The sequence below is a fragment of the Carassius auratus genome, chromosome 46 (genome assembly GCF_003368295.1).
Source record: "Carassius auratus strain Wakin chromosome 46, ASM336829v1, whole genome shotgun sequence".
NCBI lineage: Eukaryota > Metazoa > Chordata > Actinopteri > Cypriniformes > Cyprinidae > Carassius > Carassius auratus.
The window spans coordinates 11,806,619-11,820,980 of NC_039288.1; the positions used below are offsets into that span (position 1 = coordinate 11,806,619).

General features: G+C 37.2%; 1 protein-coding gene across 1 annotated transcript in view; it reads left to right on the plus strand.

Annotated features, from left to right (window-relative positions):
• LOC113064194 (transmembrane protein 132C-like) overlaps positions 1 to 14,362 on the plus strand; it is a 102,715-nt gene that overhangs the window by 84,581 nt on the left and 3,772 nt on the right. The window contains exons 5-7 of the mRNA XM_026234826.1: positions 7,466 to 7,609; positions 11,080 to 11,288; positions 14,029 to 14,296. Coding sequence (XP_026090611.1) covers positions 7,466 to 7,609; positions 11,080 to 11,288; positions 14,029 to 14,296 — 621 coding nt within the window. The remainder of the gene's footprint in view (positions 1 to 7,465; positions 7,610 to 11,079; positions 11,289 to 14,028; positions 14,297 to 14,362) is intronic.

A 14,362-nucleotide genomic window follows, 5' to 3' on the forward strand; every position in this document is an offset into this window, starting at 1 on the left:
AGATTGTTGTGCTACACAGCAGGAGGGGATCAATGTAATCACATCACTTTCAACTTTTTGAATGAGGAGATGCCCTAATAGGATTTGGCAGTGCAAGATACCCACAAAATGTAGGAAATCTGTTCTGGCTCATTAGGATGCATCAGCGTGCATGTTCGCCCTCTCTCTCTCTCTGTCTGTCTCTATCCTTCCCCTCTCTCTTTATAATATGTGTGTTTGTCTTTCTTCCTCGCTTTCTGATTCTATACCTCACAACTTTTGAATCAAGTTTACTTAAGCTCCTTGTAATTGGCCGTTCAGCCCTCTCGAAGGCAAATTTCACTGCCTGCTGAGCTTGTTTTCTGTTGACTATTGAAAGCGCTCTCATTCTCGTGTGCCGCCCTGTCTTCCAGCAGTACACAGAGTTTGTTCAGAGAAAAGGAAATTCAAACAAATTGCCAAGTCAGAGGCATCTCCCTTCAAACCCCTCTTATGATTTTTTTTTTCCTTCGAGGATTTGTATTGTTTAGTTTTTCCATAGCCTCTTGGCCTTAGTCTTGAGTTTCGGTGTGTGTTGGGCTTTTCTTCAGAGCTCATGTGTTTCTCTGTTCTCTGAGCGATGCTGGCCTGCTGTTTGTCTTCCTTCAAGTCTGTTTGAACAGTGTCCTCTGTAAACCACCTACAGGACAAGGTAATACCTTTTCCTTTGTGTTCTCCACAATCAGGCGACATTTTTGAACTACTGATCAAATTTACATGGAGAATTAGTTGCTAGTGGTTCTTTTCTTTCTAATAATTAGAATGCACAATTTAAAATATCAGTACCATATTGGACATTTAATCTACAGTATTTTTTCATTAAATTTGTTCTCATCTAATGCACGCTTTCAAGTTTTCAGGTTTTTGAAGTCTTTTACTGTGCTGAAAATCCTTTACCTAGTTTGGTGTACCCTATCATAAAGAACCAAACTTTAAAAAATTGCTAGTAAATCCCTCATTATGATATATTATCACCAAATCTTGTCTTTTTTCACGACAGTTTTTGAATGAAATAACTTTATATGTGGATAATTTGTGATTTTTTTTTTCACTCAAAAACTGAGGTGCCCAGTTTTTCTATTTTAAAAAAACTGACAAGATATATAGATTTTTCACTTTGGAGCAACAGCAAGAAGCATATCATGGTACATCGATGTGTCTTCACATCATTGGTTGCACAAATGCTTGTATTTTATTTACTTTCTGTCAACTAGTTTCGAATTTATTTATTTCAAGAGTACAAACTGTTAAGTGCTACACTATTAAGTAAACAGAAGACTTTTTAGATATCTACAAATTAGATATTGTATCAACCTTTCTGTTGAGGCTGGTCTTTTAACTAAACCTGCGTTAACCAGCATTAACTAGCTCAGCTGTTCTTTTCAGCATGGTTGTCTGATCTTTAGAATGCATTTTGATATTCCTGATCTATATCTGAGACGAACAACCTTTTATCTGAGCAATATATATATATATATATATATATATATATATATATATATATATATATATATATATTATCCTGTTACACTGTGATCTAGACAGTTTATTATAAGAATGTCTTTGAGAGAAGTCAATTTAAGCTTCAGTTTGACAGAGTGCTCACCGTACAACAGTATTTGAGCTTTTTCTGTATTACTGCTTAATTTATGATTGATGCACATTGAACTCCCTTCAGCACAGGACCGTGTGGCACACATACAGGAACAGAAAGAGAGAGAGAGAGAGAGAGAGAGAGAGAGAATGAGTGCAGTTGTCTGAAAGAAATGCAAGTTGATTTGTGACTGCTGAGAGATTAAGATGCAGACAGAAGCGTGTTTTTGTGTGCGACGGCTGGCCTCGGTAAACCTGCGCCCTGCCACAGAGCTGTGGGGATCGATGGTCCTCACTGCACGATCCCTCTATTTCTACCAGCATCTCACTCACCCTCCCTCTCTCTCCACCACGGCTGTGCGCACAACTGCTGCAGCCTTATCACAATCATCTGAAATAGCCTATGTATTCATTATCCCTCACCTGGAGGCCTGCACACTACACAGGGCACATGGAATCTGTTCTTCCACGTTTCACTGCCCCAGAGATGGAGGTAATGAGGGAGGTGGAGTAAGATGATGATTGGATCTTTCTTTTTTTTTTTTTTTTTTTTTACAGTTATTAATAGGTGGTGGAGTTTTCTAGCAGGTGTTAATTTGAAAGAGTGGTGAAAGAGTTCATCTAAATTCCTCTCTCTGTGCTGTTTGAACATTAACCCCCAAACCCTTGAGAGCTGCAGGTTGCTATAGACAGACATTTGGTTTAAAATAATTGTTTGTTGGTTCTTTAGAATCAAGTCTGGCGATATTGAATTACCCTTAAATGGTAAAATCACTAACTTATTTTATATTATTTGCCTAAATTACTAAACCTTTACATACTGTGGCATTCATTCATTTTCAAGTGAGAAATAAATAACATTAGCAACTAGACATGACTAGATTGCAAAATATTATATTATTATTATTCAATTATTAACATTTTTACATTTTAATAAAAATAATTATTACAATTGTTAAACTATCCAGTTATGTAAAAACAAATAAATAATATAAATAATATAAAAATGGTAGTAGTTGTGGTAGAAGTAGTATGAATTATAAAAAATATTAAAGTTATTATTATGAAAATGTATATTACAGCATTATATTATTATTATTTACTTGTATTATGTAATAGTAAAAATTCAGGATTTAAGAATCAGTTCTGTTTATACTTAAAGGTAAACAAAAATATTTTAAAACTGTTGAATTATTAGAATATTAACAATAATATAAATATAAATAATAATAAATGCGATTTAAAATTAAAATTATTATTTAAAATTATTTATTATATTAAAATTATTATTATTATATTATAAATATTATAATTATTATTAATATTATTATTATTTTAACAATAACCTTACAGATTTTTTTTTAATTGTATTATGCAGTCAAAAAACTAAAATTAAATAATAATTATGAATCAGTTCTTCAAACATTTAAACTTACACATAAAATAATCATTACTAGTCATAAAAGCAGCATCTGTTGGTCTCTAGTTACCAAACATTAGAGATTGTCTTGTTGGTGCAGTGGAAAGGAAGTGTAATTGTTTGGAAGTGTAAAACCGTTTGTACTTGCTGTTATTCAAGGAGGACATGTTCCTGGAAAAACCTTCCTGTCATTCTGTCATCAGAATTTGATCTTAGGGTTGGGGTTAGGATTTGATCAGCAATCCTATGAATCATTTCTACTAGGTTTCGGTGGCATCTAAGCTTTAGAGAATGTGTTTGGCCTGTGATAGTTTGATAAAAATGTTGTTCCAGGACTAACAAAGGATATTGATCCAGGAACAGTCTCTACTTGACTAAATCACACTATCTATATGAACACATTTACGCAGTGTCATGAATAATGCAGTGAAGTTTCATTCTAAAAGAATGGTAGTGGAGAAATCCAGGTTTATGCTCATCTCCGGTTCATCCACTGTTCATAACAGGGCTCATAATTCCTGGAAAGAGTGCTCATTAAACCAAACAATGAGATGGAGAAGCATTGGATTATAGGTTGATGTGGAAACAGAAAACACAAAACTGTGATTATCCTCATTCTAGCGGCCACTGAGAGGCGCTTGGCTGACCCTGTGGCTGTAATGTGTTCAACAAAAGCTAAGCGTTCACTTTATCTCTCTGCGCTATTACTGAAATCAATAGCCATCTTCCTCTTTGCTCCCTGTTTGTCTGCACTGTTGTGCCATTTGATCAGAGGCTCTGTCAGCAAGACTCTGAGAGGCAAAAAGGCTTCAGCCAATGCTGCTGAGGAGCTGGGAGGACCCGTGGTCTTGAAAAGAAATCCAGCCACCGATCGATGGCTTTGTAATAGATCTGCTGGGAGCATCCATACGGGGTGCCGATTCATTCAGCGCTACCTGTCCTTGAGCATCAGACCCGGTGTGAGCCGGCGTAGGCTCACCACGAACTGAACCAATCACCTGTGCTGATATTAACCCTACATTCCCCGACCTCCGATACCGCTTTAGGCCCCACTAGCACCGTCACAAGTGTAATGGCCTTTAAATCGATTTACCGTCTTTTTTCTCTCACTCTTACTCAAGATAGTGTGGAACCATTTAAAGTTAAGTGCATGTTGTAGAAGCACTGCCGTCCTGCAGAGATGGTCTCTGGGAGGTAGTCACCTGAAATGGTCTTCCAACAGTCTTGAAGGAGTTTCCCCCGAGAGATGCTTAGCACTTGTTGGCCCTTTTGCCTTCTGTCTGCGGTCCAGCTCACCCCTAAACCTTCTCGATTGGGTTCAGGTCCGGTGACTGTGGAGGCCAGGTCATCTGGCGCAGCACCCCATCACTCTCCTTCTTGGTCAAATACCCTTGATGCCTTCAGTGTGACTCTACAATTTTCATAGTCATGAAAATAAAGAAAAAGGTGTGTCCAAACTTTTGCGCTGTACTGTATATATTCACAAATGATTGTGATTTTAATTAGTTTTAACACAAGATTTTCTCCCCAAGCTTGAGAAAATGTGGCACAGATTGATGTGACTTTTATGTGACTGCATTGGATTAAGATTGTTTTATTATTGTGTGTGTATTTCTGAATTTTGAGAGTCTGGTCTATATTACTTTTAAATCCTTTCATAACTGTGCAAACATTCACATACCGTCATTTTTCAGGTGAATAAGTATTTGTTTTCCCTTTATTTAGCAAAGAACTAGAATCTTCAGATATAATTTTGTTGATATATCATAGCCAGAAAAGTCCCGCTGCTTTATCCACGTGAGTCAAAGGCACATATGCATTTCTGAAGGATCAGTGGATTTGACCTGTGTGGTTTCAAACTGTCTTCCCTTGATGAACTGAACTCACCTCAGCTTTGTTTTGTTTTTCACAGTGAAGTAAAGCCGCCCATCAGAGCCTGTGGCATCACAATAAGAGGCTTTCCACCACTTATGCCTGTTTTATTGTGGAATTCTGTTTTTAATTCCCTGCGTTATCTTCAGGCTTGACTGAAAATTACATTGTTCGGTTTTAATAGCCGTTGAATGGACACATTGAAAGGCGTTTGAAAGCACCTTGTCTGCTGAACAGTGTCGCCGAGTTCTTTGAATTCATCTGAGTGGGAAGTGAGTGAAAGGGGGAGAGTGAATTGTAAACACTTCACCCATTCCATCCTGTGGAATATTTATCAGAGTCATTTTCCTGGTCTTGATAAATTAATGTTTTGACAGCAAATCAAACACAGGCGATAACTCCCTGTCAAAATGTCTGAGCGTAAGCTTTGAATACCAAGCTCTCGCTGCTCACACTGCGTTCCTATTGCACATTTACATAATTTTGAAATCAAGGGAAATGGCACATTCAAATTTTAACTCTGAAGTAGACAGCCCAGCCTGTGTTAGAAAATAATGATCAGCTTAAAGGTATAAAGGGAAAGAAAGGAAGAGGCTCGTTTATCCTCACGAATGCGTTGCATTAAAGTGAAAATGATTGAAATAAGAATCAGGTGCCAAGTGAAGCCTGAAGTGGGATCAGCCTGGAGAAAAAAAAAAGGAACAGAAGACCTCAGTCTTATTAACAAGCTTGAAATTTCATTATCCACAGTTCAGGATTAAATAATGTTATCTGTTTTCTCTAAAGGAGAATGGCGAGAGCTGTGACATGAAGAGAAGAAAACACCCTATGATGAAGAGCTAAACCTTCACAGAGGGCTTCTTTATTTAGGCTGATCCATCTCAAAGTGCTGCATGGTTTATGACGAGGGCTGTTTTTGTGTCGTCTACTCACCCATAGTCCCAACCAGCAGGAAACACACAAGTTAGACTTAAATGATTATTATATGAAATCTAATTATCCATACTTTAGTTTGTCTGAACTGTGAACTGAGCACATGGACATGTTTTAGATAAGATTATACACAAAAAGAGAATGAATTCGCAAAATTACTATATTCGCATTTCTATAATTACAGGATATTTCTGTGAAAATAAGATGTGCCTACAGTGTTTTTCCCTGACATTGTTCTCTATGTAAAGGAAGTTCCCACAGTGGTATTGATGTTCACTATAAGCATCATTTTTTTTATAACTGATGCTTCGTCAGTCAAGCATCACTAATCACTATTTGCCCACTTAGAGTTAGGGGATCTGAATTAGTATTGTTATGTATATATATACAGTACAGATCAAAAGTTTGGACACACCTTCTCATTCAAAGAGTTTTCTTTATTTTCATGACTATGAAAATTGTAGATTCACACTGAAGGCATCAAAACTATGAATTAACACATGTGGAATTATATATGGAATTATATACATAACAAAAAAGTGTGAAACAACTGAAAATATGTCATATTCTAGGTTCTTCAAAGTAGCCACCTTTTGTTTTGATTACTGCTTTGCACACTCTTGGCATTCTCTTGATGAGCTTCAAGAGGTAGTCACCTGAAATGTTCTTCCAACAGTCTTGAAGGAGTTCCCCGAGAGATGCTTAGCACTTGTTGGTCCTTTTGCCTTCTGTCTGCGGTCCAGCTCACCCCTAAACCATCTCGATTGGGTTCAGGTCCGGTGACTGTGGAGGCCATCACTCTCCTTCTTGGTCAAATAGCCCTTGATGCCTTCAGTGTGACTCTACAATTTTCATAGTCATGAAAATAAAAAAAACTCTTTGAATGAGAAGGTGTGTCCAAACTTTTGGTCTGTACTGTGTGTGTGTGTGTGTGTGTGTGTGTATGTATATGTGTATATATATATATATATATATATATATATATACATATTACTTATTTATTTATTTACAAAAAATAATAATAATAATTAACCAGAGGTGCTATTTTGCCCTTTTGATGATAAAATCCTGAAGACTTTATATCTGATAACTCGTTTTGGAGCTCTTTTGATTTTGGGGCAGTAAGCAACCACTCGAAACACCTCAGCAACTATCCTGAACATCCTAGCAACCACAAACGACTTGTTGAAACTACTCTTAGGAACCACATCGCATCAGCTTGGCAGATTTCCCACAAGACCCTAGTGTCATGTTGAAGAAATTTGCATGGGCAAGGGTTCATATTTTCTTCTGAATATATGTGAAAAAAAAAATCTTTTTTACTTTTTGTAGTGACTTGACAGTGTAACATATTTTGGTGTGTGCTTTTCATGTTAATATATATTATCTGAGAGTGGATCCGTTTCACAAAAACAGGATGTGTTGTTTGGCTATAAACAGAGCTCTCCATCTCACTCTGAGACTCTCCAGAGCTGATGACTCTAATTGAATGATATGACTCACTGGGTTAATAGCCCAACTCAGCGTTGGTGCTGAAGAGCCTGGGCTGACAAAATGACGAATTATCATGAATAATTGCGAGTGAATTATCCTGACTTAACAGTCTGATTGATTTGCCCTTGTGTGCAGGAGACAGAGATCCTTAACACTGCAGTGCTCACTGGGAAGACTGTTGCCATGCCAGTGAAGGTGGTCACTGTTGGAACCGAAGGTACCGTGACCGATGTGACCGAGTCGGTGGAATGTCGCTCGACAGATGAGGATGTCGTTAAGGTAGGCAGAAGCCTGCAGGGGTCACTAACATCAACAAATCACACACATGTAGATGCACTTGACCCTATAGTCTTATAAAACTGTTTTTTTTTCTAAGATAACAAAAGAATTGTTGGAGGGAAAACATAGCGTATTAAGGTAGCTATAGATTTGCTCTGAAGTAATGTCTGTTTTAAGTTGTCAAGCCAGAGGTGAAAAAAAAGGGATGTTAAATGCACTCTTTTCTGAACACCCTTGTGCCTTCCACTTCCATCTGCCATTTGGGAACACAATATGAGAGCATTTTATTAGGGAGAAAATGACAGTGTGGATTTGTGTGAATTTACTCCCTTTGGGTTTAATTATCTGTTAAACACCCCGCATTTAAACACTGACCTCTGGAGAGGAATCTCCTTCTTCACAAAAGCCAGCACACTCACACACACAGAGGCACTGGTGCCCTCGATTCATAGCGTCTGAAGACACAGTGCCATTAGTTTTGTCTATATTGACTTTTTGATCACTGCAGTTTTTGTATATTTGTCTATATTTATATAATTGTCTAACCCTGCATGAAGTGTATATTTTTCCTGCTCCAGAGCATTACTTTTAGCACTGATCCAGACACCAATGTAAAATGTATACATTGTAAAACAATGCAGTGCCAGTGTAATACAGTGAGTTGTTTAGCAACAGACAGCTAATCACAAACTAACAGTGCTTACATTTTTAATTATGCATGTGCTTTGCACAGTTGTTTCTGTCAGGAAAATAAATGGTTAAATATGGCAAATGGCAGCCATCTACTTACATGTTAAAGGGACAGATTAATCAAACTAAACCTTTGATTTACACACCATCCTGTTGTTCCAGACCTGTATTATTTTCATTTTAAAATGTTTAGATGAATGACCAAGCTGCTCTTTCCATACAACTGATTACACATTAGAGGGCTAAATATGAACAATGTCAAATTTAGAACTATATATCCCAGAGTTATGTTTACCCAGGGTTCAGGATCTAGGTCTACAATTAAATGTGTGAAAAGCCCTTACCTTTGACTGTTTTCCAGCTACATTTCCCAGCCCAATTTAATGTTAGATTTTTTTGTTATCTTAAGGGCATTTTAATTAGTATCTGTTGATATGATGTGTGTCAGATGATATTATGAACCACAGTGGAAAGACGACATGTACTGTTGTCGTTTCTGTGTTTGCATGGGCATACGTTTCATCTAACAGTTTGGTATGAGGAGATAAACATAACATTTCTGTCCTGTGAGATATGGGTTTGGCTCAGTTATGCTCAGATAAAATGGCGTATGACAATTCATATGACTTTGATTAAAATTCAATGTTCATATGTTAATGTGTGTTAGGTTGTTGCATCTCTGCTTTTTGCTAGTTACTCCAAACATCCGGTCACCTTGCGCTGAACCTCTAGTGATGTTCAAGATGCACTCTGCTAATCACCGCAGTCCGAGATGGACGGAAAGAAAGGGATAGCATTTACGTCAGAGAGCACAGTCAAGTCTCACTGTGTGCCTGTTGAATGGGACATTAAGTACCCAAACCAGTTCCCTGCGGTGTCCTCTGTAAGCGTCCCTCTCTTCAGCAGTCTTAATGTTCCTGATTAATGCTCTGCCAGGCTGTTTTTGGCGTATATAGATGCTCATGGGAAGGACATGCTGCTGTGAAGTTAGACTGACCATTGTTCTCTGCACACTGTCAGCCTGTACAACCAAACCAATGCCCTTTATGGGCCAAAAGAGCACCTCCAAGGATCTCTGGCTCTCTGAATTTTGTGGGAGATTAAAAGAATGCAGTTTTCAATGTAAAACTGCACATTTGTCTATTATGTCATTTATATGGGCAGATCCAGACAGTTAAACAGATGTATCTGGTGTTTAACAGACATAATTGCTGTGTGGGATTATAGTACTATCTAAGTTCACTGCAGTTGTTCATTATTACAAGCCTAGGCGTCATTTACTTTTAGTCACTTTTCCAATGCTGATTTTGTCCCAAATGATTTATGAAATAGCTCACAGCTACTATATATTTAACTAAGGCAGGACCGATAAGTCATATATTGGTTTTTAATTGTTGATCCATGGTTTTATCCACTGACCTCCAAAATCTATGTGCGGCAGATATAAGAATTAAGATTACAAATTAAATATGTTCAGCAAGTTAGTTAGTTGCCCCCTCAAATCACTATGTACAGTACCTCACTGTGAAAATGAATGTGTATACATTTTTTTTTTAAACTTTAAATATGAATCTTTACTACAGACTCAACTGCACAGACTTTATTTTTTAAAACCAAAATCATTTGTACACAACCTAATTACCTGTAATTATATACTACCGCTAAAAAAATTTCAAGATTTTGTTTTTGAAAGAATTCCCTCATGCTTTCACAAAGGCTGCAATTATTTGATACAAATTCAGTAAAAATAGTAACATTGGGAAAAATTATTACAATTTCAAAGAACTGTTTTCTGATTTAATGTATACTGTAATTTAATTTATTTGTGATGACAGTTTTAAGTGGCCATTTATCCAGAAATCAATCTACTATTCAGATTACTATACTGACCTTCCTAAATAAACTTGTCATTTAAGTAATTTATGTGTTTTGCATTTCTTACTAAAATCCACCTTTTGACAATTCTGTCATGAAAGTCAAGTCAGTGTGATTTTGAGTTAATTATGTTGTAGCCACTATCACAACATATTACTCATTTCACAAGCTTCAGTGCTCACTGTATAATGGATACTGACAACTAAAGTTAATCACAGCTCATGTAAATGCACCAATGACTTCCCCCAAAGTCACAAGTAGAAAAGAGGTGTTAAACTTCATGAAAAAGTGACATTTCTTTTGGAATCCAGTGTTTTCTGTTTGTCTTTTAAAACAGTTATGCTGTTGGTCCACATCCACATCTGAAGTTTTTTTAAAAAAAGTCTTCAATTTGATTGGATTAGATGAGGTTTAGCTAAGAGCAGTATAGATGTTCTACAAATGAATTACTTGCTGCAATAAAAGGCCATTTTTTTCAGTTTTCTTCTATCCCTCCATCTGCTTAGCTTCTTAGTCTGAGAAATATAGACATCCAAACACTCTCATTATCAACAGCAACTACTCTCCTTCTGACTGTAGTCAGAAATAAATACTTGGACAGGCCAGTCAAAGCCCATCCAATCTCTCATCTTCCTCATTAAAGCTCAGAATGAAAGCGAATAACAGCGGCACAAAAAAAACACAAAGGCCAAACTGTTTTTCACATATTGCGCTGATTAGCACAAAAAGAGGCCTCCTTTTTTTTGTGCTTTCAAAATTTGAAATCATCGCCAGGAAATTGGAGCAAAACGTAGGCTGATACCTTGGCCAGGGCTGCAATTTTCTTTCATTTAGTGCTGCTTTGAATACAGTGTTGCTTGAATGCTTTGTTTGTCTGCTGTCTGATTTGTATCCCTGCCTCTCAGGTGTCCGAAAGGTGCGATTATGTGTACGTCAATGGCAAGGAGACACGTGGGAGAGTGAGGATGATGGTGAACTTCACCTACAGTTACCTCAGTGCTCAGCTGGAGGTGAGCGTATGGATGCCTCGACTCCCCCTGCAGATCGAGATGTCCGATCCGGAGCTCAGCCAGATCAGGAGCTGGAAAGTTCCTGTAGATACTACCAACCAGAGGTTAGCCCCGTTTTTGTTTCACATTTCTCTTTCACATTTGACCTTGATCATTTGAGAAAGGTTCATTGTGCTATTGAAACGTATTGTAACTTTCAAACCCCTCCCCAGAAATTTCTGATGTTAAATAGCTGAATTTATTTGAACATTTATTATTTATTTGAATGCATGGCTGCCCACATTTACACATCAGTGACGTTAGATGCTATTATTTCTTATACTATACTATACCGTACCCTAAAGAGGAGAGTAAAGTGTGGAAAAGTGTGTTATTGCTGATTGTGTGTATCACCTGCAGCCCTGCATTTTTGAGAGTTATAATTACACAACTTCTATAAATTTTAATTGAGATGAAAAGAGCCAGGAAACTGTGTTCTGTCAAGTTTCATAATCTTTAGCTGAGGAGAAAACTTCCTGCACAGCCCACCCGTTATGCAATATGGTTCTGCTAGTGATTTGAGAACGCAAAGATTACTGTAAAAAGTCTCTTAGTACTTCACAGCACCGATGATGCTCGAGCTGGCCCGGTGTCAGCCTGTCCTGTCTTTATCAACGCTCTCCTCAGCCGTTTTCATGCTCTGTCGTTCTTGGGTAACAGCAGACGTGTAGCTGAGCTCCCTCTGGAACGCATGACGGAGGTGAAGGGAGGATGCGGACGCTGACTTTTTAATTACCGCTGGGTGGTCTTCAGGCACACCTGCCTCTGACGCACCAGCACCAGACAACACGCAGGTTAATGCTGCCATACACTGCGGATACCCACAAGATAATTTTTAATTACTCTTCCACCAGAAACAATCCCGCCGGATTGACTCATGCATGATAAGTGAGAAATGGATGACAGATGGAATGAGCGGTGGAGAATTTGCAAGGCAAAGATGAGGCTGAGGAATAAGTGTGGTTATACTATTAAGTTGTTTGGTCATCAGTAATGTGTGGTGGTCAGCAAGCAGATGTGTGGGTTGCACAATGATCGCTACTCCATTATCACAGTACGACCAGACCTCCTCTTGCAATCGAAAAAAGTGAATTGAGAAAATGCCATGTAACTGCATTTTAAAAAAGAATCTTGCATATAAGCAAAATCCTTTGAGGCAAGTTCATGCAGCGGGCATTTTCATAACGCCCCCTGGCAGCTCTTTCCTTTGCTGGAAGTTTACATGCAATAGACATGCAAATACAGTTCCTGTCTACTTAAATGAGGAAAGACTGATTCTCAGAATGGTCTCCTTATGCTGTCATGATTCTAGTGTCAAACAAGTCTTTTTGTTGCTCATAGCATCTTGTTTGAGTCTCTGTTATCTGTTATGTCATTGTTTTGTTCCTAATATAATCATTTGATGACTTATGATGATAAATATTCCAAAATATGTGTTGCCACATAGAGTTCTGCAGGAAATAAGCTCCAGACGATCATCCATGGAAACTTTTTTTTTTGTAGTGGAAAAGTTGTATTGACTATAATAATGTTCTTCACAATAAGAAAAGCGTGTTTTTTTGCACGATTCTTCTATGCTTTCACTGTAAAAACTCCCTTTTTGATTCTTACTGATACCTGGAAATCCTAGATTAAATATATGAGAGTACATTTTGACTTAATTGTTATTTATGGGTGAGCTGTTCCTTTAAGATATTGGTCGGCTGGTGAGTTATATTCATAAAAATGTGGTACTTGATGAGTCTTAAATTTGCACACTTGCTGTATCATACTGTATGTGCCCTTGGTCTGAGGCCGTGTCTTTCTCAGGTAGTATTTTGAAAGTGGGGAAACATGCGTTTGAGTTGTAAGTCTCATTAAACCTGAGACCTCCTGTGACCTGACATTCCTCAGCTGAGTGCCGCCGGTCCTGTTTATACACCTGCGTTCTGTAAATGTCATGCTGTTTCTACCGTCGGTCAAGCGTTGTTGAGGAAAAGTCTAGCGAAGCGTGACCTCCCCTCTGGTCAAAGCCACCATGTTAACCTGCCACTGCTGTTGTTTGTTATTTTGGATGACTTCGACTCATTAAAAATAATAGAAAAGTCTACCAAAAGTCTTTGGTACCATTACATTTTTTCAACCATTTAATTTTTTCACAATTATTTTGTCATTTCTACTTGAATTTGTCAGCCAAATTCTTCTTTAAAGTACAAGTTTATTATTTTTTTTATGGCTTATCTTTGCTTTAAACCATATTTTCACACTGATTTTGTTTATATATATATATATATATATATATATATATATATATATATATATATATATATATATATATAATTAAAAATAATTCCTTCATAAAAAAAATTCTGAGCAGTCCAATAAATACTAAGGGACTTAGAATAGAATTGAATAGAATAGAATAGAAAATGCTTTTCAGCCAACAAATGTTTCACAGTTTTTTTTTTTTTTTGTCTTTTCTTCTTGCTTTGAGTGTCAAGCAGAATGTTCATCCCATTATAATTTCAAATAAATAAATAAAAATATTTTAATGGGTTTATTTTTTATAGAATATAATATAATATTTAATTTTTTTAACTTTTCTTTATTGTCGATCTAATTTCACATTTTTTTGAGTGTGCATATATACATATAATTAAAAAAAATCAAAAAATGTATTTGAATCTTTGAAAATAAAAAATGTAAAATAAATTAGATTTTACCTAGAAATATTATTTCTCACACCCATTTTGTTCTATTTTTATTTTGAATAATATATTTTTTTTTTTAGTTAACACTTGGTATTGGTTGCTATTTTTACTGCAGGTCTGGAGAGGATGCTGGGGTTGAAGGAGCCAAGAAGGATCGCAGCTGTGGTCCACAGTACCAGAGCTCCACCGTCCGTGTGCTCACACACTTTGAGGCTGAGCCAGAGGAATGGCAGGGCCAGCCAGATTTCCTCTTGGGCAGTGACTGGCAGGTGGACGTGACAGAGTTGGTGAGAGACTCTTTAAGAGTGGCGGATGAACGCGTGGCCAAGCTGTCAGGAGAACAGGTCCTCATCGGTCTGAACACTGGCATCACCAAGGTTCAGGTGAGAAACTGGAAGAATGCATGTTTGATTATGTCTAAAAATGACGTGATGTACTATTAAAAAATT